Genomic DNA, 23,675 nt, shown 5'->3' on the forward strand with positions numbered 1-23,675 from the left:
TTAAAAATTTGGGTCCAAACTGATACAATCTAACTTTAATTTATAGTCAAGATTGATTTTCTTTCTAACATATTATTTATAAGGGAGTGATTAGGTGCCGTCTAGGCTGCCTATAATCTTTGTGCAGTTCTTTTTTATGCAATGTGACATATTTTTACTGGATGTAGTTTGAACGACATGATAGATGGATTGCGCCCAATTTTTATTTGCTATATATGTAAAATGGTGTACATATGAGAAATGATAGTACATAGATGTAATATTAAAAAATGTGATCATGTAAATAAATGATTTAGTGGCATATCCACTTAATGTCGTGGATTTCATTTCACACACACACAAAAGCCAAGTGTTTGTAGTATAAAAGAGGGGTTTGGGAAGGCATAATTCATGACAAGAAGGTTGTTGTATTGAAGAAGAAGAGAATAATGGAGTGTTCAAGATCAAAATACAGTTGGGTTGTGCTATTTATTGCAATGTTTATTGTTGGTACAAAAAGTGGGCATGTTCAATCAAGGGGTGAATGTGCTCCATCAAACCCTGAAAGAGAAGCATTCAAAATGATGCCATGTATGGGAGCTTCAAAAGATGAAAACTATCCAGTTTCTCAAAGATGTTGTGATCAAGTGAGGAAATTAGGACAAAGCACAAGCTGTCTTTGTGCTGTTATGCTGTCTAAAACTGCTGAATTGGTTGGATCTAAGCCTGAAATTGCTATTACTATTCCTAAGCGTTGCAACATTCTTGAACGCCCTGTTGGCTACAACTGTGGAGGTTTTTATTTCTAACCTTTTTTCTCCACAATATATTTTACTTATCCCATTGATTTTTTTTTTTTACTTTTATTATGATTTTCTCCATATATTTTTAATATTACACTCTAAATACTCACCTTTTGTTATAGAATTTTTATTAATTTTTTTATTGCTATTAAAATTAATAAAAATTTTACATTCTAATTCTTTTTTTTAATCATTTAATCATTTATTTACAATCTAAAATTTGCAGGATACATACTACCTTGATCGAAGAAAAAAGTAAGGTGCATTCTATAGGCACCATTACGTGGGAAGCTTAAAGGGAGAAAATTTGTGTTTCTTGTAAAAATCTATAGTGACGTTCAGTCACTTAAGTAATGAATAAAAATATCGTGTTTGTTGTTCATAAAAAAGAAAAAAAAAAGTTTTTCTTAATACTAAATATTATAATTTAAGGTTAAATTACAATGATGATAAAAGTAATAATAATATTGATATCAAAATTTGGACGGGAGAAAATGCATCTGACTGTCAAATGATAACGACGGTAAATTTATAATTTGGAGAAAAAAGTGATCAAAAATTTTTTTAAAAAAACTACGCACTAGTGTGTGGTACTTATCTATCACACAAACTCTTATGCTTAAACAAAAAAGTTCATAAGTGCAATTGAGAATTTGAGTATCAAAATGGATTTACCTCTCCCTAAAGCTATTATGATGTATTTATAGGGATTCTCCTTTAACCCATCGGTTTGGGGCATATGAAGGATGTGTCCTGATTGACATTTTGTTAAGGTCGATCTCGATCAAGTCTAAGCATCTTCTCTTACACCCATTTTGGTTGGGGTGATCCTTTAGGTGGGGACATACACAGGAAATATCCATTAGGTATTTTGTTAGATCGGCCTCAACCTTGACCTTGAACTTGACCTTACATAGCACTTTCACGCCAAATCTAGTTATTTTCTTGGTTTTGTTATTTTTATTCTCGCTAGTAAATGAATTTTACTATTTGCTTAAAAAGTAATTAATGTTTTTAAAATATTACAATATTATCTTTGATCTTTTATAAACATTTCAAAAATGGCATACTTTTGAGTACAAATTCTTTAGAATTTTAAATAAAAATTTGGATTTACAATATTATGACAATGATCTAAAATGCAAATCTTAATTTTCGTTCTAAATTTTAAGAGATTTTTACTCGAACTCAATTTACCTAAAACATATATTTAGAATAAGAGGTATGCGATTGAAATCTCTTCGCGATGAACTTAAAAAATGACATGCTTTTTTCCATCTCTTTACCCACTTACCCACTTTACCAATTGTGTCCACTACGCGCTTCAACGCTCAATTATAATGGACAGACTCCTTGAAGTAGTAAAGGGCTATATAGTAATTTTATTGGACTTGGCCAAATCCAAACAAAGTGGGAAATTATAATATTATGTTAATAAAAAAGAATTATATTTTTTCTATTACAGTACATCAATTAAAATTGTGTTGAACCTATATAATATGGGGAAATTTTTATAAATAAAAAAAAATCCTAAAAATATTTATATTTTATAGTCAAAAGTTTCAAAAGTACAATTTATTCATTGTTATCTCAATTTGTAAATGGAAATAAATTAAGAAGTAGTATTCCAATATTTGGAGTAATGCTCTCTTGGGAAGAGTTTGAGCTTGAATTTATTTAGCAACATCTCTCAACAATATAAAACCACGAAATCAAGAGAATATTACCATTAGAGCCATACTTAAATGCAACATCATTTTTTTATATTTTTTTAAAAAAATAAATTATCACTGGACAATTTGTAATTGAATGTAATAAATGATTATACTCAAATTTATTTTTTTAAAAAATAAATTATCACTTGACAATTTTTAATTGAATGCAACGTATGACTATACTCAAATTTTTCCTTACAATTATTGAGATTAAGTTATTAATTCAATCACACGTTTTCCTTAAAAGATGGGAGCAAAAAAGTTACAAATGTGTTACTTTTAGTTGTAACTTTTATAAAGGGTAAATAGTTTTAAATATTTTTTAAATTTAAAAATGCCCAAAAAAAACCCATCTCATGTTTTCGTGCATTCATATCAATTGTTTTGAAATTTAATTCATAAGGTTATTCTAAGTTACTTAATAGATATCGGGGTCAAAGATTAAAAGTTAGCATTTAATGAAAAAATGAGGTTAAAAATGTAAATATTGAAATTGAAACAAAACTTCAAAGTAAAAACAAAATTAAGTCATATCTCAAAATTTAAGGACCCAAGCGTAATATTTTGAAATCTATGAACTAAATGAAAATTAGATTAAAAAAATAGGAAAAATATGTTTTTTTCTAAAATATTAAAAAAAAAAATCAATTCCAGACAGAATCAAAATTTTCGTAAGCCACGGTCTGAAAATTAATAATTGAAGGTATGTTTAAAACAACTCGATTGGAATAAATTTAGATGGACAAAAGTATTTTTCTCTAATAAATAGAAGGTAGTTTAAATAATTAGATTAAGTTAATATCAATGTTTTGAGTGAGAAATTATCTAAAATTGGTTTTCAAAATATATCTTGAAAAAAAGAAAACCCATTCAAGATTATTTTTCAAACGCGTGAATTAAAATGCTATTTCTGAAACGATTTTTTTTTTTAAAGAGAAAAAAAAAAAAAAAAACTTCGGTGCATGGGTTTGCCTCTGTAAACAAATGGTCAATGGAGTGAAATTTAACTCCCATAACCATTTCGTTTTTTTTAAAAAAATAATAATAATAAATCTATTTTCTTTTTATTTTTACCATGATTTTGTATTTTTCTTTTAGTATATTGATTGTATTTTTAGTTAAATTTTAAATTATTTTTTAAAATTTCAAAACTTAACTTGATTTTTTAAATTATTAGTGCAAAGTAATAACAAATTAAGAAATTTGGAGGTTAAAATATTGTCAAACTTCATTTTTAGAAACAAATAATAGATAATCAAATAATTATCAAAGAGACCTTAACTTTTGGTTAAAGATATATGTCAAAATCGGTTAGTTCTATTTGACTCTATTTGATAATCTTTTTTGTGTGTGTGTGTGAAAATTTAACTTATAAACAATCCATTTCTCTATTTTGTTGTTCATTTTCCACTATTGTTTTATAAAACTCAAGTCAAATTTTAAAAATTAAGGTTTCATCTAACAACTATTTGAATTTTGCTTTTTACATTTTGAAAATTAAACTTGTTTCCTCACCATATCTTACTGATGGTTTTCATATTTGTCACATAAACATTTGAGTTTTTAGTCAATTTTTTTAAAAAAAAACTATTTTTTAAAAGTTAATTTTTAAATTTTCTAAAATTGACTTTAATCTTGAAAACACTCGATTGTGATTACATAAAAATCACGTATAAGTTTAATTTTAAATAAAAATCAAATAATTGTCGAATATAATTCAAAAAATTTGTTTTCCATTTTATAATTTGATTAATAACAAGTATTCATTCGAAAAAACTGTGAGAAATATAACAAGAAATTTAGGAAAAAACAAAAACAAAATTCAAAAATAAAAAACTAGAAAACAAAAAACAAAACGAGACGTAAATGATAATAATAATAAAAAAAAAAACAGATGTCACCTTTGGCATTTATAATGTTTGTTTATGGAAAATAAAGATTTTGCAAAAAATTGTAACGGCGTTTACTTAAGAAAAAGTTAAAAATGAATTTTTATAGGCATTCTGAATTATGTGCCACATGAAGGGCCGCCATCGGTGCCTTTCCCTCCGTTATTCCGTTTTTGTTTCATTGGTTCCGTAAAATCCCTCATTTTTTCTTTCCCTTTTTCCTTAAAACTCGCTAATAAAATTTCCAAGAAATTTCAAAAAATTCCTAATCCAATTACCACTCTCCCTTCCCCCAATCCATTCACCATTATTTTTTTTTTTATTTTATGGTTAGTTCTAAATTCTTCATTCTCTTTTCTTGTTTTTCTTCTCTTTAATCCTCTTCAATCCTAACCATTTCCTTCGCAATATGCAATTGCTAGTGCCTTTTTTTGTTCTTAATCGTTATGTTGTTGGATCTGGCAGGTGTTAGGCTCGGAATTTGATTAGGAATTTGATCAAATGGCTTACAAGGTGGATCATGAATACGATTATCTCTTCAAGATTGTCTTGATCGGTGATTCTGGCGTTGGAAAGTCCAATATTCTCTCCAGGTTTACGCGCAACGAGTTTTGTTTGGAATCCAAGTCCACCATTGGAGTTGAATTCGCTACGCGGACTCTGCAGGTTGTCTACGCTACCTCCATTTTTTATATTCTTTTTTTCTTTAATTCTTCATTCCAACCAAAGTCATATCCCTATCAGTATTAAGTATTATCCTCGATTTTTAGATTGTTGATCGCAATTTTACGTTACGTAATTAACAATTCTAGGAGTTTGATTCTTATGGATGAGAATCTTATATCAGGAAATTTCATTTAAACTAGAAGATTGATATTGTAATTGTAGCAATAGGCCTGAATTGATCATTTTTTCCAAGTTTGAATCTGACTAGGAAGGATATGAATATTGACTCGCATATTTCTTCCCTTTCAATTGTTTATGAACTGATTTAATTAAGAATAATAAATGATATAATATTAAATTTAGCTTCAACTATGGATTTTAGCTTTTGGGAAGAGCAAGTAGGTAGTCCATGAAGTACTGTGTTCAGACTAGTTGAATGTTTTTGGGAATCTTGTACAAGTTTTACATATGAGGAAGAGTGTCAAGATGTGAGAGACCATGTTAATTGGGGGCTTAGAGATTTTAACACTTTTAACACTTCCATCAAATTTAGGTTTGAAAATTTTGTAAAAAATCTAACAACTGATAACCGGAAATAACATGGTAGGAATTTAAATATAAGAACCTTATACTTTGTAGTGATTGGTCTAAAAGTTTAAGAGTGAAGAATATTACATCGAATAGTTTAAACATATTCAAGTAGATAATTGTTGAGATTTGGTTTGAGACAGGTAGAAGGGAAGACGGTGAAGGCTCAAATATGGGATACAGCAGGGCAAGAGAGATACCGAGCCATTACGAGTGCTTATTACAGGGGAGCAGTGGGTGCACTTTTGGTATATGATATAACCAAGAGACAAACCTTTGACAATGTCCAAAGATGGCTACGTGAACTGAGAGACCATGCTGATTCCAATATCGTGATCATGATGGCCGGAAACAAGGCGGATCTGAACCATCTCCGGGCAGTTTCGGCCGAAGATGCTCAGCTTTTGGCAGAGAAAGAAGGGCTGTCATTTCTCGAGACCTCAGCTTTGGAAGCTTTGAATGTTGAGAAGGCTTTTCAGACCATTTTGCTTGACATTTATCATATCATTAGCAAGAAAGCTTTGGCTGCTCAGGAAGCCGCTGCCACCCCCGGCCTCCCTCACGGCACGACCATCAACGTCGCTAATCTCTCAGGCAATTACAACAAGAGAAGTTGTTGCTCTAATTGATCAATGTGATACGATGATTTTGGGGGAGAGGATCAACCAAAAAAAAGAGAGAGAGAGAGAGAAATAGTGAAAAAAAATGTTTTTGTTGTAAAAGGCAAGATGAATAGAGAGATACCCTTTTCAGTATTTTTTTTTTTTCATAGATGGAAAAAGAGACGAGAGAGAGAATGAACGTAACTCAGACTGCTTCTTCCATTTCTTTCTATCTGAACTAATTCTGTTTGTTTCTCTGGAAAATGGGACATTTTTCATCCAGGATGTAGCTTCTTTTATTATTATTATTAATATCATCATCATTGTCATTCTTTTTAATTCTTTTTGTCTTTGTCTTTTTTAATTTCTTTTCCAATAAATTCTTAATTCATACTTGTGTTTCTTTCCAGTGATATTATTAGAGGCCCCACCATCGAGAGACTGACTAAAATTAAAATCGAAAATTTAAATTGGGTTCCCGATCGGGGACGGGGAGGGGATCTTGCCCTGTCCCCGATCAATTTTTTTTTTTTTAATTGTTAATATATATATATAATAATAATAATAATAACTGAAATAGTCCTTTTTATTTTTTAATTTTAAAAATCTAATATAATAAATTTAATTTTTATTAAATTTATAATAAAAAAATATGTAATATTTAATTTAAACAACTATATGTAATAATAATAGTAATTTCCTATATAAAGTTTCCAATTTCAATATAAATATTAAATTTAGTTAATTTTAAGTAATACTGATAATAAAATAAAAAGCGGGGGTTTTTTCTTGCGGATACCCAAATCCCCGAACGTGGATTTTCGACCCCGACTCCCCAAAACGGGGAATGGAGTGGGGACGGGGACTAAAAATCCCCACGAGGACGGGGATGGGGAGTGCATCCCCGCCCCGCCCCGATCCCGTTGCCATCCTACAAGTCATTATTACTTCTCATTTTTAACATAGTTCATTGTCGAAATATAGTAGTTTTATGGTAGTTTTAAAAGTATTTAAAGATTTATTGTAGTTTGGCTTCTTTTGTACAAGATCGAGGAATGAGTGAGAAATTTAAGTTGAGTTTTCAAAACTTAACCTATGGAAGCCCTCAAATTTAGGGTGAAGTCAGGTGTTGAAAACTCGAATCTAAACATTTGACAAATTGCGCAACGTTTTGTCCCATCCGTCATACCACTTTTGACTATCCACTCATTCACCTTTATTCCTTCCCCACGCTCACCTGTAGCATTAATCCGTAGGTCGAGTTTTCAGCACTCAACCTACATCTTTTTAACCCACCACAAACTTTCCAAATCATAATTTGCCTCTGCCTTCTTTGTGCCATTGTTCTTTACCCGTCTTATTCTCTTTTAAAAACTTCTCAAAATTTTGCTCTCTGTCTGTCTCTTCTTCTCTTTCGAAAACTTCTAGAAGAATCGCTCACCCTTTCTGGCTCTTTGTCTCTCATATCATCTTTTTCATTCTCATTCTTCCATAAATTATTACTAAATCATCTTCTTCTCCACCCTTGTCCATCAAATTGTGAGGTTTGTAAATTTACTCTACTAAATTTCAAATTTTTTTTTAAATAATTATAGATTTTGTTCATATTCTCATGCTATTATATTTTTTTAAGTTTTTGTTGTTTGGAAAACAAAAACCCAAAAAGATGTCATGTTCACTCAACCAAATTCTTAATTTTTTAAATTAAAAATAAATTATAGATCAATATTCTCACAATATTCTATTTTTTTCGTAGTTTTTGTTGTTGAATAACAAATAACAAAGAAAAGAGGGATCATTGCCACTTTGAGGAAAAAAACGTAAAACCGTTATTGAATTTGTGAGTTTATAATTTATTTATCACTAGTTTTTTTATATTTATATTATTCTAGATATACCACTTTAATTCTTTATATATTATTGTTAGTAGATCTATCATGTTAATTTTTTTAATAGTAAAAAATATTTACATATTGATGTTAGTAGTTTTTTCTCTATATATTTTAATAATCTTATTTATATTATATTAGACCTACCTTTTTTTTTTTTTTACATTTTAAATAATATTAGATTTTGTTAGTATCAGTGTTATTCTTTTAGTATTAATACATTTTAAAAAGTTTAGTAGGTTTCTTTATTTAATACAAAAAAATTTTTTTTGTTATTTAATATGTATTTCTTATAATATTCGATTGTTTTAGTATTTTTTATGTTCAAAGTTTTTTTTATATTAGTTTTTAATATTTTTAATATTTTGTTTTTTTTTTGTATTTAAGTTTGATAATTAGAAAATAATTAGTGATGTATTGTTTGTTTTTTTAATATTTTTTTAGTATTAGTGCATTTTAAAAACTTTAGTAATTTTTTTGTTATTCAATACAAAATTACTAATTTGGCTAATATATATATATATATATATAATATTCGATTGTTTTAGTATTTAAGTTTGATGTTGACTTTGTCTCCCGGGATACACCATGGGTTGTGTTGGAGAGTCGTGTAGAGTTTTTTTTATTAGTTTTTAATATGTTTAATATTTTGTTTATATTTTTGTTTGTTTTTGTTTGTATTTAAGTTTGATAATTAATAAAATAATTAGTGATGTATTGTTTGTCATTTTTTTTAGAAAATGACGAACAAATGTTTGGGATTTATGTTGTTTACAAATGTTAATTTGATTGATGGTGTTGATGGAGTTGATTATGATAAACCACCATGTAGGTAAGCCTAAATATGAATAGTGAGCTTGTTTTTGTACAATTAGTTGAAATAGTATGGATGTCACTTAGTGTAGATATGAGAGCAAATAAGTTAGAAATAGTATATAAACATCCTAATCTGAAACTATCAGGATCAGCAGAGACAACAGCAAAAGCACTAGTCTCCGTTGATCACCTATCCGGGCGTAACTTTTATATCATTCCCTATTCCTAATGAACAAGCAATGAACTTGATGTTCTCAATCGCGATGTCACTCTCGAATTTAGTACATTTATATGTTAATGTGAGTAGGGTAGGGTTGGATATAAATTTTAAATGCACAACCCGTTAGTCTGTTTAAAGATCTGACTCAATGTATTGACCCCAATCCTGAATCAGTTGGACCACTTTGTGACTAAGATATGGTGGCTAATAATCGAATTTTAGAACAGAAACAGAAAATGAATTTGAGGAGTTAGATTTTTATTATAAATATTTTTATCTTGTAATTAATATTTTTATTGTGTAGTTACTATCTATACTGCGTAAATACTATCTTCGTTGTGTACTTACTATTTTTATTGTGTAAATAATATTTCTATTGTGTAGTTAATTTTTTCATTATAATTTATTAAGCTTTACATTATTTCATGTTTTACTCGAGAAATAAATAATTTTTTTTTCTTTTAGATCATGGAGTTAAATTCAGGATCGATTGATCCTATGTTCTATACGATCAATCAATTCATCAATCATCAGTTGTATGAGAAGATCGTATCATTGGTGAGATATCCTATAGATATCGAAAGGCAGTTGTTCATTGCACTATCTCACCCCACCCTATAATACTACCATTACTTCGTATGTCTGGATTTTATAGAGTTTCCATATTGGGATTCATTCAGCTAGATTAGCCTTTCATCACAATAATGATCAAGAGATGGAGGCCAAAGACGCATACATTTCATGTGCCCACTAGAGAGTGTACTATCACTTTACATGACATAGAAGTGTTGTACGGGTTACCTGTCGACGGCGAACTAGTTACTGGAGTAATGCATGATGACTGGTTGAATATTTGTCAACTGTTACTCGGTGTGACCTTACCCACCGATAAAATTAAAAGATCAAGTTTGACATGGTTAAGTACATAATTTTGTGAGCTTGCTAATGATGCTGACAAAGAAGCCGTCATGAGATATACGCGAGCATATATACTACAGATGATGGATGGAAGTCTGTTTTCTGACAAATCAAGTCAATTCATTCACTCGATGTTCCTACCATTGTTAGCTAACCTCTATGATGCGGAACGGTATTCTTGGGGTGGAGCATGTTTGGCATGGTTGTATAGACAACTATGCAAAGAAATAAAACCTGAAGATCGTGAAATCATTGAGCCTCTGATACTTTTGCAATTATGGGCTTGGGAACTATTTCCAACAATGGCTCCACCGCTCCGATATATAGATGACGCTCAATTAGTTGAATGAGTCTACGCTTTTCGGTATGTTATTTTAATTGAGTTTAATTTAACAAATATATTTTATATGACTAATCTAGTTGATTTGAAATCTTAAATATTAATTTAATAAGATAGGTGGAGAGACACATTTTATGTGACTAGGACAACTACACATGTAGTTGATCAGTACAGATACATGTTTAATCTGCTTCAACCTTATCAGGTACATTAATACTGAACCAAATTAATTTTTTTATACATATTTTTAATGTATTTGTCTTTAATATTTTTAATATAATATTTTATGTTTCAGATTATTTGAGAGCCTTACAAAGCTGTCATTGACACTTTGTCCAATTTCTGTACGAACGATAAAAACGTATGGTAGACGATAAGTCCTTTCATATATTTTCACATTGGTGAATAGCATCTTCCTGACAGGGTAATGAAAATGTGGTTTCCAGTAAGATGTCCCATCGTCTTGTAATATTGAACCCCTACTACATGAAATCAACTTAAGAACTGGAAATTGGTCTAAAAAAGTTGCACATTTGGTAGTGCAATGGCACTATCGTGGAAGGTTTGTTGGGATTGGTGTCTTAATTCTCTCGGTGGTCTCATAGTTTGTAAACTTTTTGTACATATTGTTATTAATAAAATAAGTGCTATTAATAAGTGTTATTTTATTTGCATTTACTCAAATCCAATAAACTAATATCCATGATTATTTCATGTAACATAAACATGTATGTGAGACATACAAGTGAATTATGCCTTAAGTAATAATATAAATGGTCTGTAGTATAAGGATAAAAGAGGGATATTTTATCCTTGTGGCACTATGGATATGATCCGCTTTGTAGATATTTACAAGTGTTGTAAAGTGCTACAAATGGTCTGATTCTGACCATTCATGTAGAGACATTCGAGTGGGGGTGTCCTATACAAAGAGTTTATATAAGATCGGACCACGAGATGATTAGTCCATTTATGTAACGCCGTTGATAAATGAGACTTACATTTCACTAAAATGACCATAGGTGACATGACCTTAATCCTAAGTGAGTTAGGAACTCCTACCTATGAGGGCGGTCCTTTGATTAGTATGAGTGAGAGTGGCCAGATTGCCAACTCAACAAACCTACCTTTTTGGGGATTCGTCTGATTAGGGAGTTAGGAACTCAGATACACAAGACGAAATTCACTTCTTCCCCAAAGTAGAGGTAAATAGATAAATTGTTCCGTAAGGGTTGATTCCAGGTATTAAACATAGTGGCTACACCTTCTCTTTGGAAGAGATGACTCAGTCATAGTAGGACTATGGCTTATTGTTCATTAGAGGAATCAGTGGTACTTAAGGAGTTAGATGTAACTACAAGAGCAAAACGGTAAATTGGTCCAACTGTACTTACGAGCGATTTGTTAAGAGTTATTGCACTGTTGATTGGTTATATGGACACAGAAATATGTCTGTAATGAGAAGAGTGTAGTTGTCAGTCTTTAGTGGAGTGACCAATAGTTAACGGATGGTGGATCTCGTGACTAAAGAGTTAGTCAGTAACTCACGTACCGTTGGAACTTCAAACTACAGGTTCATGAGGTCCCCTTGGTAGTTAAATGGGTTCCAGTTGATAATTAGATTTTGGGTTAGTTTGAAGTGCTCAAATTAACAAGAGAAAATTCAATTATATGTGATATAATTGATATGATGTATTAGATACATTAATTAAAGGAATTAATATAAATATGATTTATATTAAGTACCATAAGATAGGAAAAAAATTATGGTTTATATATTTCATATGATTAAATATTAAAACTATAGGTTATAAACATAATATGATAGGTTGGTTATCATATTTATTTATACTTTATTAATTATATGATGATTAATTATTTTTTTCTAATAACTGAATTGAGTGGGAGGTTATTGGAAGTTTTATGGTAACCTGAGATAAAAAGGAAAATTGTTTTCCAAAATTTGTTGTTGATTCACTAAGAATAATCTCATGGAAAAAGGCTATCAAGTAAAAAGAGTTTTTATTAAGCGATAGCCATTGAGAGTCTAAACGATCGAGTTAAGAGTTGACTATACGATAGTTACTTGCTGATCGTTGCTATACGATCGAGTGGCAAAGTCTATATGATAGACTTCATCTTCTAAACGATCAAGTACATCGTCTATATGATAGACAGTCTTCATATCTCCTACTTACTCGATTATATACCTCTTTTATTCCTTAATTCAATATCATACATAGCTCGCAACTCCTGGATTCTCACGCTGAGAACACCAAGGTAACACTTGTGGTGGTGTTCCTGCTCAGTTCGTGGATTGAGTTGGACTCAATTGGGATCAAGCCTCATTCAGACGTTCGTGGAGACCGTGTTCCGTTCATTGCATTCAAGTGCATCGTTGGATGCATTGGAGACTGATTGAGGGATACTTAAAGAATGATTCTTCAAAGGTATGCATGCTCTATCCCTTGTTTCCTCTTATAGCATGTTGTAATTTCTGTTTATGTATAATTTGTTCGTTTCCATTTAAGACTGTAATTGTCTGTGTTCATTCTGACTAGAATTTGGAATGATCCACTTCCGCTGCTCATGGATATCTCTTTTTTGAAAGAGTTAAACCACATGCAGTGGAAGTATCTAGGATTCATAAGCATTCTAATTCACTAATTTTGGCAAAAACTAAAGCATGTTCTTCTAAAAAAGTGGGTTTCAGAACATTCCTTTGATGAACTCTCCAAGAAAACGTTTGTTCAACTGCTGTCTTCACTTTGTTATCAACGTGAACCACCTCAAAACCTTCCCTACTATGCTCTTGGAGCTTTAGGTAGAATTGTGGAACTCAAGAACAATTTGAAGATGTGAATAAACCAGAAAAAACTCACAACAGCCCGACTGAAAAATTTTCTCTCAAATTATGTATTATCTTCTTCTCCAACAACTCCACTATTCTTTATATATAATAGATGAACATGCAAAGAGATGGAGTGCATGGCTTGCAGGTCATGCTTGGAGAATCAAATTAAAGAAGATAATGCATTTTGTGTGAGCATAAAGATGATGGTAATGGAGAAAACCCATTTTCCATGTTGTGCAAAATGCAAACGAATTTCCATTTTCTTTTTAAAACATAAAATGACTTTAACCATTTTAATTCAAAAATTGATTTTCTTAAATTAATTTTTGCACAATAATCATCTTTATATATTTAAATCATATTTAAATATGTATTCTCTTTTCAGTTTAATTTGAACATTTCAAATTAATTTCTCAAGCTACCCTAAAGCTTATCCATTTACAAGCTAGTAGGGGGACTTCACGGACCTACAGGTCATGGGCTCCAACGATTCGAGATTAATCGGCTAAACTCATTAGTTCGATCTAACCCTCATTCGTTAACTAATGAGACACTCCACTATAGCCTATAAATGAACTCCCCTCATTGTAGATATATTATGTCCACTTAATAACCATAATCAGTAAGTTAATTCTTCACAGGTTGTTCGTAATCACAGCTAGGTCAAAAATACTGTTTTACCCATGTGACTACATCTTGTTTCTTAAGTTCCTACTGATCCTCTAATGAATGATTTTGATTCATAATCTATATGAATCAAATCCTTTCTCTATCATGAGAAGGCGGGGTCCCGATTGTTCAAGACCTGGAGCTAGTACTTAAGAGAACAACCTATTTGCTAATCCTAAATAGGGTAGGAGTGAATTCCATCTTGCAAGACTATGTCCCCAGCTATTCATCCGGTCTTATCCCCAAAATGGTAAGCTTATTAAGCAGTATTGTTGGATTACTCTCACTGTTTGCAGATTAAAGGATAATCCCGAACAAACAAGAGTTCATGGCTAGCTCAGGATTAAGATCGAGTTAACCTAGGTTATATAATAAATGAAATAGTCAGTTTTATTAGTAAACGATCGTTATAAAGAAAAGTGACTATTTTCGTGGTCCAGTCTATATGCAAACTCATTGCATATGATGCTCCACTCTCATGTCTCAACATGAACGATTTGTGGATCACATTGTTTGTAGCACCTTACAACTTTTTGTAACAACTACAGAGTGGGCCACATCCAATAGTGTTATCAGGATGAGATACCCATTTTCATCCATATATTTATTAGACCATTTAGGCTATATACTGTCAACTTGATCCTATTTATGTCACTATATAAAGTTAGCATTCAGACTATAGCCAAGGATGCATTTTCTTGGATTTTCATAATAAGATGCAAAATCAACAAGTCACTACTATTGATAAAATAGAATGTTTAACACGAACTGCGAGTTCTAGGACATTTCCAACATTTTAAAAATTTCCTTCAAGGTTTATTGCAATGGGGTTTCTATTGGGCAATTTGATAAGGGTGTCACTCAAAATTACATCAATTGGAATAATATTACAAGACACTACGTTACTCGTCTGGGAGCAGTTGTGGGTCATATGATACATAAATATATATTGTCTAATTATTTTTAATTTAAATTTATTTTAAATACTGTCTAATCATTTTATAATTCACGAGGATTGAGCAATAGTAGCCTCCGTGATGTTGCAAATAATCCAAACCAGGTTCTTGTTATATGCAGTAATAACGAGAGCTATATGGAAGAGATACATTATATGTATAATATACCTATTGCTCCTCCACCAGTTATAGACGTAGGGAATCTACTCGAGTAGAAGAAAATGAGTTTAATGAGGTCGCCCTCCATGTGGAAGAATTGGCTCATATGATGCAGGCGCAGAGTCCGGTTATGTTAGTCTGATGATGATGATGCCAACATTTGGATTAATATATTATGATTCAGAGGCCGGTCCATCTCTTCATATCTGCATGGATGGGCGCGACCGTGGAAAGCTTAATGAATATTTATACTATGAAACGCCTGCGGAGGTATCAAAGCAACATCAAGAGAAACTAAAAGCAACATCAAAAAGAACCAGGGCAACCTCAAGTTCAAAGTCGACGACGACAACCAGCTCGAAATCGACGACATCCACCTTGTGGGACACATTGATTTATTATCATTATTTTTAAATGAATGAGATACATTAAATTGTTGTAATAATCTTAGCATTTTAATTTACATTTTTTTAATATTCTAATTATGAAAAAAAAATGATTGAGAATTTATTCTTTTCTACAATGTCATTTAGAATTAAGAGTTAAGGAGGTAGATTTTATTTATTATTAATAAATACAAGAACATCCTTTTTGTTATTATTAAGAAATATAATTGCACATAATACCTTATACAAGGTAAAAGAATAACAGCGTTGAAAAGAAAAAGAAATAAACAGTGTGATTTTAAAAAAAGGTGGTCAAGACTTCAATACTCGACATACATTTATTTTTTTAAAAAAAATCAACGTTTGTCGAGTGTTGAAGTCTTGACATACAAAAATAATAAAAAAAAAAAACGTACAAGACAAATAGGAAAACTAGCATATTTCTCTAAATAGTTTTAAAACTCCAATATTTGACTAATTAGTTTTAAAAAGTACAATATTAATTCAATTTTGCCGTAATACAGATTAAATCCTATAATTTTACTAGAAAAATCAAAATGGTAGTACGACAAAAATTCCAAAAAGAGCACATAACATCAAAATCAGAAAAGATATGAATAAAACGAGACCATATCTGAATGAGAGGGATTTGGAGAATATGAAAAGTTACGATCTATATCAATAGGATGCACTTTTTTTTCGATGGCTCAATTATATTAGAAGTATGTGCGCTACGATAAACCATGCTTTTTAACTCTACATATTGTAAAAGAAAAAATATCTTACTTGATGATATGAAGTAATTATTATTATCGTGTGATGTATTGTAAATTCCAACTCTTTGAAATGATGAGAAATTATTTTTTTTTTTAATTATATGAAGTTTATGTGATGGTTTAAGAAATGGAAAAAAAAGGAATTATGGAACGAAAACCACAATATAAAAGTTAATAATTTCAATACAGTGCGTTAGCTTTTGGGAAATTATTTATTCAATGCATTTTAAATTAAAGACACGACGCCATTGCCGCTCCACCACCACATTAGGAGGTAGACATATAAATATAATAATATTAAAAAAAAAAAAAAAAAACATTGACATGAATAAAAAAAATTATTTTAATATCTTTCTCTTTCCGAGAAAAGTCTTTTATTATTATTATTATTATTGTATTTATTTATTATATTTTGAGAGAAAAAAATAGAGAAGCAAATTACAATGAACAAACATATAGATTATAGCAAGATAGAAGTCCGCAAAGAGGCGACCGGGAAACAAAAATAAAAGGAATGTTTAAGAGAGAAAAAAAAAATTAGAAAAGTGTTAATCGAGTTCTTGCTGCTTTTGGGTTTCTTCGATTACTAGGGTTTCTCTGCAATCTCTATCTGTTTTCTTTTGGGAAGAGGATCCGAGAATCTTAAATCCTAATGGCCTCGCAAGGACAAACAACTATTGACCCCGCTGTACTGGACGATATAATCAGGCGCCTCACCGAAGTTCGATCGTCTCGGCCGGGGAAACAAGTTCAGTTATCGGAGAATGAGATCAAACAACTTTGTGTTGCTTCGAGAGAGATTTTTATTCAGCAGCCCAATTTGCTCGAGCTTGAAGCCCCTGTTAAAATTTGCGGTATGCTGCTTTTTTTTTAATCATTTAACTGATGCTGGGATTAGCTAGAAAGTTTGAATCTTTGTACGGTTTTGGCTGCTCTTTATTTCCTTGGGTAAAATTCCTGTTCTTTGTTGTCTTGGTTCGAATATTTGATTTTTCAATTTGTTTTCAGTTTTATTATTATTATTTTGATAATATTCTAACTCAATCTAAGTTTTAGAAAGAGAACATGAAAATTGTATTTTATTATTTTCAGATGGAATATCGTGTAATGGCTTAAACTCATCAGATTTAAGACGGCGTAAGAAAATAACATTATGATACCTTTCTCAGTCTCCTCGTTCTCCCTACTTTGATTTTCTTTGTTCTTGTTGTAATGTTCTTTCATTTAGCCTGAAGAATTCTGGCCACTCCCACTAACGGGGGTGCCAGTCAGACCTTGTGTTGTGACTTGTGACAATCTACTTTATGATGTTCTTAACTGCTGGAAAATATACTAGAAATGGTGTTTTGAAATGGCATAGACATCTAATCCCTTTGACACCTTAATTTAAGTGTAATTACAGCGTTTTACTTTCTTGTAATTCCCGTACCATCTAATTTCAAAATGTTATTTCCCAGAGCTATGAGTATAATACTAGTTTCATCTTTCTTGATGATCTTACATAGTGTTATGGAGCTTTCTTCTAATCTTGTGTACTGTTTCAATTTTCAGGTGACATTCATGGGCAGTATAGTGATTTACTAAGGCTTTTTGAGTATGGAGGTTTTCCTCCTAGTGCCAATTATCTGTTTTTAGGAGACTATGTGGACCGTGGCAAGCAGAGCTTAGAAACAATATGTCTCTTGCTTGCCTATAAGATCAAGTACCCTGAGAACTTTTTCCTTTTAAGAGGAAATCATGAATGTGCTTCAATTAATAGGATATATGGGTTTTATGATGAATGTAAGCGGCGGTTTAATGTGAGACTCTGGAAGGTGTTTACTGATTGTTTTAACTGTCTTCCTGTGGCTGCTCTTATCGATGACAAAATTTTGTGCATGCATGGTGGTCTCTCTCCGGATCTTACAAATTTGGATCTAATAAGAAACTTAGGCAGGCCAACCCCTATCCCAGACTCTGGTTTGCTATGTGATTTGCTTTGGTCAGATCCTTGTCGGGATGTTCGAGGATGGGCGATGAATGATAGAGGAGTCTCTTACACCTTTGGTCCTGATAAGGTGGAAGAATTTTTATCCAAGCACGACCTGGATCTCATATGTCGTGCTCATCAGGTGTCTCCATCCCCTCCCTCTTTTCATTTCATAGTTTATTCTCATGACTTATTGCTGCTTGGTCCTCATTCTGATGTGATTTTTTACCTAGGTTGTGGAGGATGGTTATGAATTTTTTGCTGACAAGCAACTTGTCACAATATTCTCAGCCCCCAACTATTGCGGTGAATTTGATAATGCTGGTGCAATGATGAGCGTTGATGAAAACTTGATGTGCTCTTTCCAGATTCTGATGTCTTCGCATAGGTGATGGTTACAGGTTAATTGTTATTAGTCTTTAACCAAGGTCAGCTGAAACATTTCACCTTTCTCCTCATAAATGCATTTGTTGTGTGGTTTTTCCAAATTGCTTCACACACGTTTTGTCTTCTTATGCCATTTCTTTAGCCTGACCTTAATACAACATTTTGATATGGAATTCATTCAAGTAAAAAGACTTTCCTGGTTTCTGTTTAATTATCTCATGAATTCCAACAAAATATCGTAATATACACTGCTTTTGTCTGGTAAGTAAAGTGAATTGCTAGTTTGGATTGAACTGTTTATCTTGCAATTAGAAATGTTTTTTTTTTTCTTGAGTAATCTGGAAAAGCCTGATAGTGGTATATATTTGTCTTATTTGAAGTTAGATCTTACGATGAAATCTTTTATTTATCAGTGTTTTAACTGTGGAATTGTTTGGATAGGATGCCTTGCCTTTGTGAGTTTGAATTCTTATTTTGCTGACACTAAAGAATTTGTTAAATTCATGGGAAAATGTACAAAACATTGCGTCAGCTGTCAAATATATAGGATAGGAACACATTTGATTCATATATCTACTTATAGCTTTCTCATATCGACTGTCTGTGGGTTGTACTTTTATTTATGCTGAAACCAGATGACGATAAATTCTAGCCTCCTGCTGGTTCACCTGCAATTATTAATTCCCCTGACCATTGTCCTCCATTTTATTGGTCCTGGTAGAAGGGTGTTTGTTTTAGATTGTGTGGGTGAGAGAGAGAGAGAGAGTAAACTTTAAACAATAGAAGATTACTTCTTCATGCTACTTCCCTTCAGAATTTTATTTTCAGTCTCTCTCTTCTAGAATGTTAGCTTCTTTCTGGAGCATTTCTTGACGAATTACAAGTTTAAGAGGTCGGTGAACCTTGTTTGTGCCTTGAAGATGAGTGGCTTGGCCTTGCTGATTCTGTAGTTTTCTCAAGCCTTTGGTCTGCATTTTTTTAGATTTGGTAAATGAGCATTAATTGCTCATGCTGTGCTAGTTGTTCCTTTGCAATCTGAATTTGATTTTTAAAAAAAACTATTCATGCAGGCATTTGACTCATTTTCTCTGGAAAAAGTAGTTGTAGAAGATTGCAAAGCTTCAACACATTATTGTATCTGTGAAATGAAGAGCAATGGTGCTGCGTTTTTTTTTTCTTTTTTTGTTTTTGCCATTTTCATTTTGATGGTTAATTGGAGTGTGGGGGAGGTATTCGTAATGGAAAGTAAAGAATACTGCTTGAAAATGAGTGGATGGCCAAAGACAGGCAGAAACTTCTATATTTTCACCTTTTCTTCTCATCAGTTGTACTTAATTGGCAGCACATTGTAGTGTAAAATTGCTTTGGCAACCCATAGATCAACTTCCCACTTTGTGCAACATATTGGTTCAATCATCTCCTCAGGATTTCTTCTCAGTTTTCTCAAGCTACAGTAGCATTTTCCCAACTTTGCCAATTATCCTACTGGATTTGCATCGTTCATCCGAGTTTTTCCCATCTCTCTTGCCTTTTATTTTTTCGCCCTTTCTTTTTTAAAAAATTCTGGAAGTAGACGGTTCCCATACAGAAAGGGACTGTCTTTTGAGTTTCTATACAGAAAGGGATACTGTATTTATGTTATAGTTATAGATTGGTGTTGGTACCGAATTCAATTATTGGTCTCTCGTTTCTTCTTGGCATTTGATGATCAACTAGTTCAATTCTTTCATTCTTCTTTAATTGAAGCTTTGTTGTATGCTTTTGTGCCATCAATATGTTGAGCTTGAGGTCGATGATGAAACGTGGATGTATATATTTGATTGATATTAAGAATAGATCCCAACAAGAAGCTGATGGGTTTAATTAAATGTTCGAGCTGTTCCATAAAGAATGGCGGTTCTAGCTCAAAATAAATATAGAATATATTTTTGCTGATGTGTCTAGTGATTTGACAGCTCTTTAATTTCTTGTTCTTCCTTGAAAAAGAATAAAATTTATGTACTTGTAATGAGTAATTAATAAAACCATTGATTTGAGATAATGATGATGATAAAGTGGCTTGAGGTTTCTTTTGCAACGGTCCAATAGGGGGTGTGCTTTACTTCATTTTACCTCAAATTGTCTTGTTAGGTCCATTACCCCTTTTAGTTTTTAGCAATCCAATACTTTTGTAAAAAAGTTTGTAAATTTCGAGTGATAATGGGATTTTATATAATAATCTTAAAATGGAATGGTAGAAGCTTGTTTCAGCAAGGACTTGTAGAAGCTTTTATAACACAAGTTTATATTATATGGTTGTTTTTCATTTGGTTTTTGTTTTGTTTTGTTTTATCTTATACCAAATTTAATTTCAAAATTAAAATTTGTATTTTGTATCATGAGAAGATACAATCTGGATTCCACTCAGATTAATGTTATCCCAACTTCAATGCCTTACATCAAAATCATTAAACAACTACAATCTCATACATTAACTTTGAATGTTGATTTTTTTTCCAAATATATATTTGTGAGAATTTGTACCGATTTACAAAGAAACTATCTAACCTTAGTACATTTAATTACAAAGAAATTGATAGAATATTGCATAATAAATAGTTAGGTGTCCATTGATCACTTTATTTCAACCAATTTTTAGTATTTTTATAGACCCTTGTTATTGATCACAAGAGATGTCTATATATCTTATGGGGATCTACTTCGGATAGGGAATGAGGAAATAGGGATAATTTTTTTCTCATTGACCAAACAAGAACAAGGATTATATTCTAGGTTCCACTCTGTCCCGTACTGCCCCACTCCGACGAATATAATATATATTTATGTTTATATAATAATAATAATGCTATAAACAGAATATGAATTTATTATAATAATCATTATAGTAATTTTTATTATTTTATCTATATACACTTTACAGTTTACAATATATAAAAAATTAGTTATTTTCTAAGTTTTATTTCAACTTTTTGGTATTTTAATATATTTTAAAATTATTTTAACATTTAAGATTTTCTACCTTAAACCATAAATGTTGTATTATTTAAATTGAAGACTACAATATTGTAATATTTAAATTTTAACTTTTAGAAATTATACTTTTACATGTGTGATAGTATTGTTTTTATTAGGAAATTTTATAATATTTTCTTTAAATAAAAAAGTATTGGAAATAATTCATTTAATATATATAATTTTATTTGGTTGAGAATTAAAAAAAAAATCTAAAAATGAATATATTAAAAAAAAAAATGACAAATTTTTACCGTGGGGAATCCAATCTCTGCAAATTTTCCTACGAGAAATCTCCACAAAATTTTTTGAGAACGGGGAATGAAATAGGCTTCTCTATCCTCATCCCCACCCAGTGCACATCTCTCTTGACCACTAGACTAAGGAGTGCCCACTAAAAATTTGTGAATTAATTTGTTATTTATACAAGAAAATAAACAATGTCTAACTCCACAAGGCAATAAAATAAGGGTATTGTACTTATTTTTCATGGATATTCTATACTAGAGAATGCGGAAAACAAAAAGCTAACTATATATCTCATAAAAATTACTATTTATATGTAACCCACCCAATTGTCCAATAAAGATTTTCTAAGTAGTAAATATTTTTTTATTTTTTTAAAAATATTTTTTAGTTTTTTTTTTTTAAATTTTATTTAGTGTAATAAGAATGCGTTGCACAAAGATGAGTGTAGTCTAAGATGCATTTAAATATTGTTATGTTTCTAACCTACGAAGGAAAAAAAAATCTCCTATTAACATCTACGAGGTAGATCGAGACGTTATCAAGAAATTTGAAGAACTTAGTTACAATTCACCACTCAAATACAATGATAATCTATCATAAAAATGTATTTTTGACCTATTAATAATTACATAAACATTTTAATAAATTTTAATAACTTCGAAGTACATGTTGTATAAAGACTATAAGAGTAAGAATTGAGAGTAAAGTTAACATTCGGTTAGTAGGCAATATTAATACATAAAAACAGTAATATAAATCATTGATAAGAAAATTCATCACTCATTATTAGATGCAACATGGCTCAATTGACATCTGAGCTCTGTTAATAATTACAAGATTTATAATTCAAATTTTCCTACTTAGTTGTACCAAAAAAAAAGGGCAACATGAATCAATTTGAAGCTTGAAAATGGGAAGTCATGGAGTGGTGTGAAAACATAAAGAGATGACAAGGTGGTGGTTTTTCATTTCAATTATACTCCTTAAATTTAAAATGTTGTGTCAATATTGTTAACCTTTAAAAAGGTTTTAAAATCTGACTATGCTCATCCCAATTATCATTCTTAACCTTCCTACTACTGCCAAGAGCTAAACTCAGGTCTAAATTTGAGGTCATGGGAGGTTGGATAAGAGGAGCGCTCAGTTGAAATTTTACCCACAAAATCTTTCTCAAGAATCTCCATTATGGAAGTATGAAGGTTGTTAAAAACATATTATTTGAATCCTTAACCATACGTTTATTGTATTAAGAAACTATGAAATTAAAGCTGAAACTAATGGAGTCCTGACATACAAGTTGAGAGCTGGGTTTTTGGGACCCTTTGGGACGTGTTCATTTGGTTGGTTTCAAGGTCATTCTTAGGTGCTGCGAGATCGAGATTCTTAAAGCTATAACTTATCCATGATGGTTTGGAGCATTCTCTCTACGAACGTGATGCACACCATGTTTGAGTTTGAACTCGTTCACCTACTCAATGATAAGTCTTCGCATTTTTCTGAGCTCTCCTTTAATTGTAGTCGTTAAGTCCATGGCAAATGACTTGGGGGTTGTTTCTCTTTCTTTCTTTCTTTCTTTTTTTTTTTTTTTCATGTGACGCAGTTCCTCGATTATTTAGCTCATTCCCTTGTGAGGAGGGCGTGGGATGGGAGTAGTATGATTCTTTTCTTTTTCTCTTTGTTGGATTTTTGGCAAAATATTATGTTGCGAAATCGATAATTAAAGAACACAAAAAGGAACGGGAAGAGGGAGAACAATATTATTTGAGAGAATGTTTTCAAAATTACATCGACGGCGCCTCTAGGGTTAGAGAGTTTATATAGTGCACTACTTTA

At 31.2% G+C, this 23,675-nt stretch overlaps 3 protein-coding genes across 4 annotated transcripts; all 3 read left to right on the top strand.

Moving 5' to 3' along the window:
* Positions 1–373: 373 nt before the first annotated feature.
* LOC120076581 (Bifunctional inhibitor/lipid-transfer protein/seed storage 2S albumin superfamily protein) lies at positions 374–2,441 on the top strand. The gene is made up of 2 exons (XM_039030452.2): positions 374–774; positions 1,009–2,441. The coding sequence occupies exons 1-2, from the start codon at positions 429–431 to the stop codon at positions 1,023–1,025; spliced, it is 363 nt and encodes a 120-aa protein (XP_038886380.1). The 5' UTR covers positions 374–428; the 3' UTR covers positions 1,026–2,441.
* Positions 2,442–4,712: 2,271 nt separating this feature from the next.
* LOC120075209 (ras-related protein Rab2BV-like) lies at positions 4,713–6,581 on the top strand. Its single transcript, XM_090312722.1, has 2 exons — positions 4,713–5,052; positions 5,784–6,581. Exons 1-2 carry the CDS (start codon positions 4,888–4,890, stop codon positions 6,267–6,269), a joined length of 651 nt encoding a protein of 216 aa, XP_090168848.1. The 5' UTR covers positions 4,713–4,887; the 3' UTR covers positions 6,270–6,581.
* Positions 6,582–16,469: 9,888 nt separating this feature from the next.
* LOC120075682 (serine/threonine-protein phosphatase PP1 isozyme 4) lies at positions 16,470–20,281 on the top strand. Of its 2 annotated transcripts, XM_039029287.2 has the most exons (4): positions 16,470–17,079; positions 17,777–18,336; positions 18,428–18,622; positions 19,652–20,281. In XM_039029287.2, the coding sequence occupies exons 1-3, from the start codon at positions 16,878–16,880 to the stop codon at positions 18,584–18,586; spliced, it is 921 nt and encodes a 306-aa protein (XP_038885215.1). In that variant the 5' UTR covers positions 16,470–16,877; the 3' UTR covers positions 18,587–18,622; positions 19,652–20,281. The 2 variants fall into 2 exon arrangements, with proteins under 2 accessions (XP_038885215.1, XP_090168849.1); XM_090312723.1 differs by having other exon boundaries at positions 16,653–17,079; positions 18,428–20,281.
* Positions 20,282–23,675: the final 3,394 nt, after the last annotated feature.

This window comes from Benincasa hispida, chromosome 4, assembly GCF_027475165.1.
Source record: "Benincasa hispida cultivar pf3 chromosome 4, pf3_genome.v1.1, whole genome shotgun sequence".
Taxonomy (NCBI): Eukaryota; Viridiplantae; Streptophyta; class Magnoliopsida; order Cucurbitales; family Cucurbitaceae; genus Benincasa; species Benincasa hispida.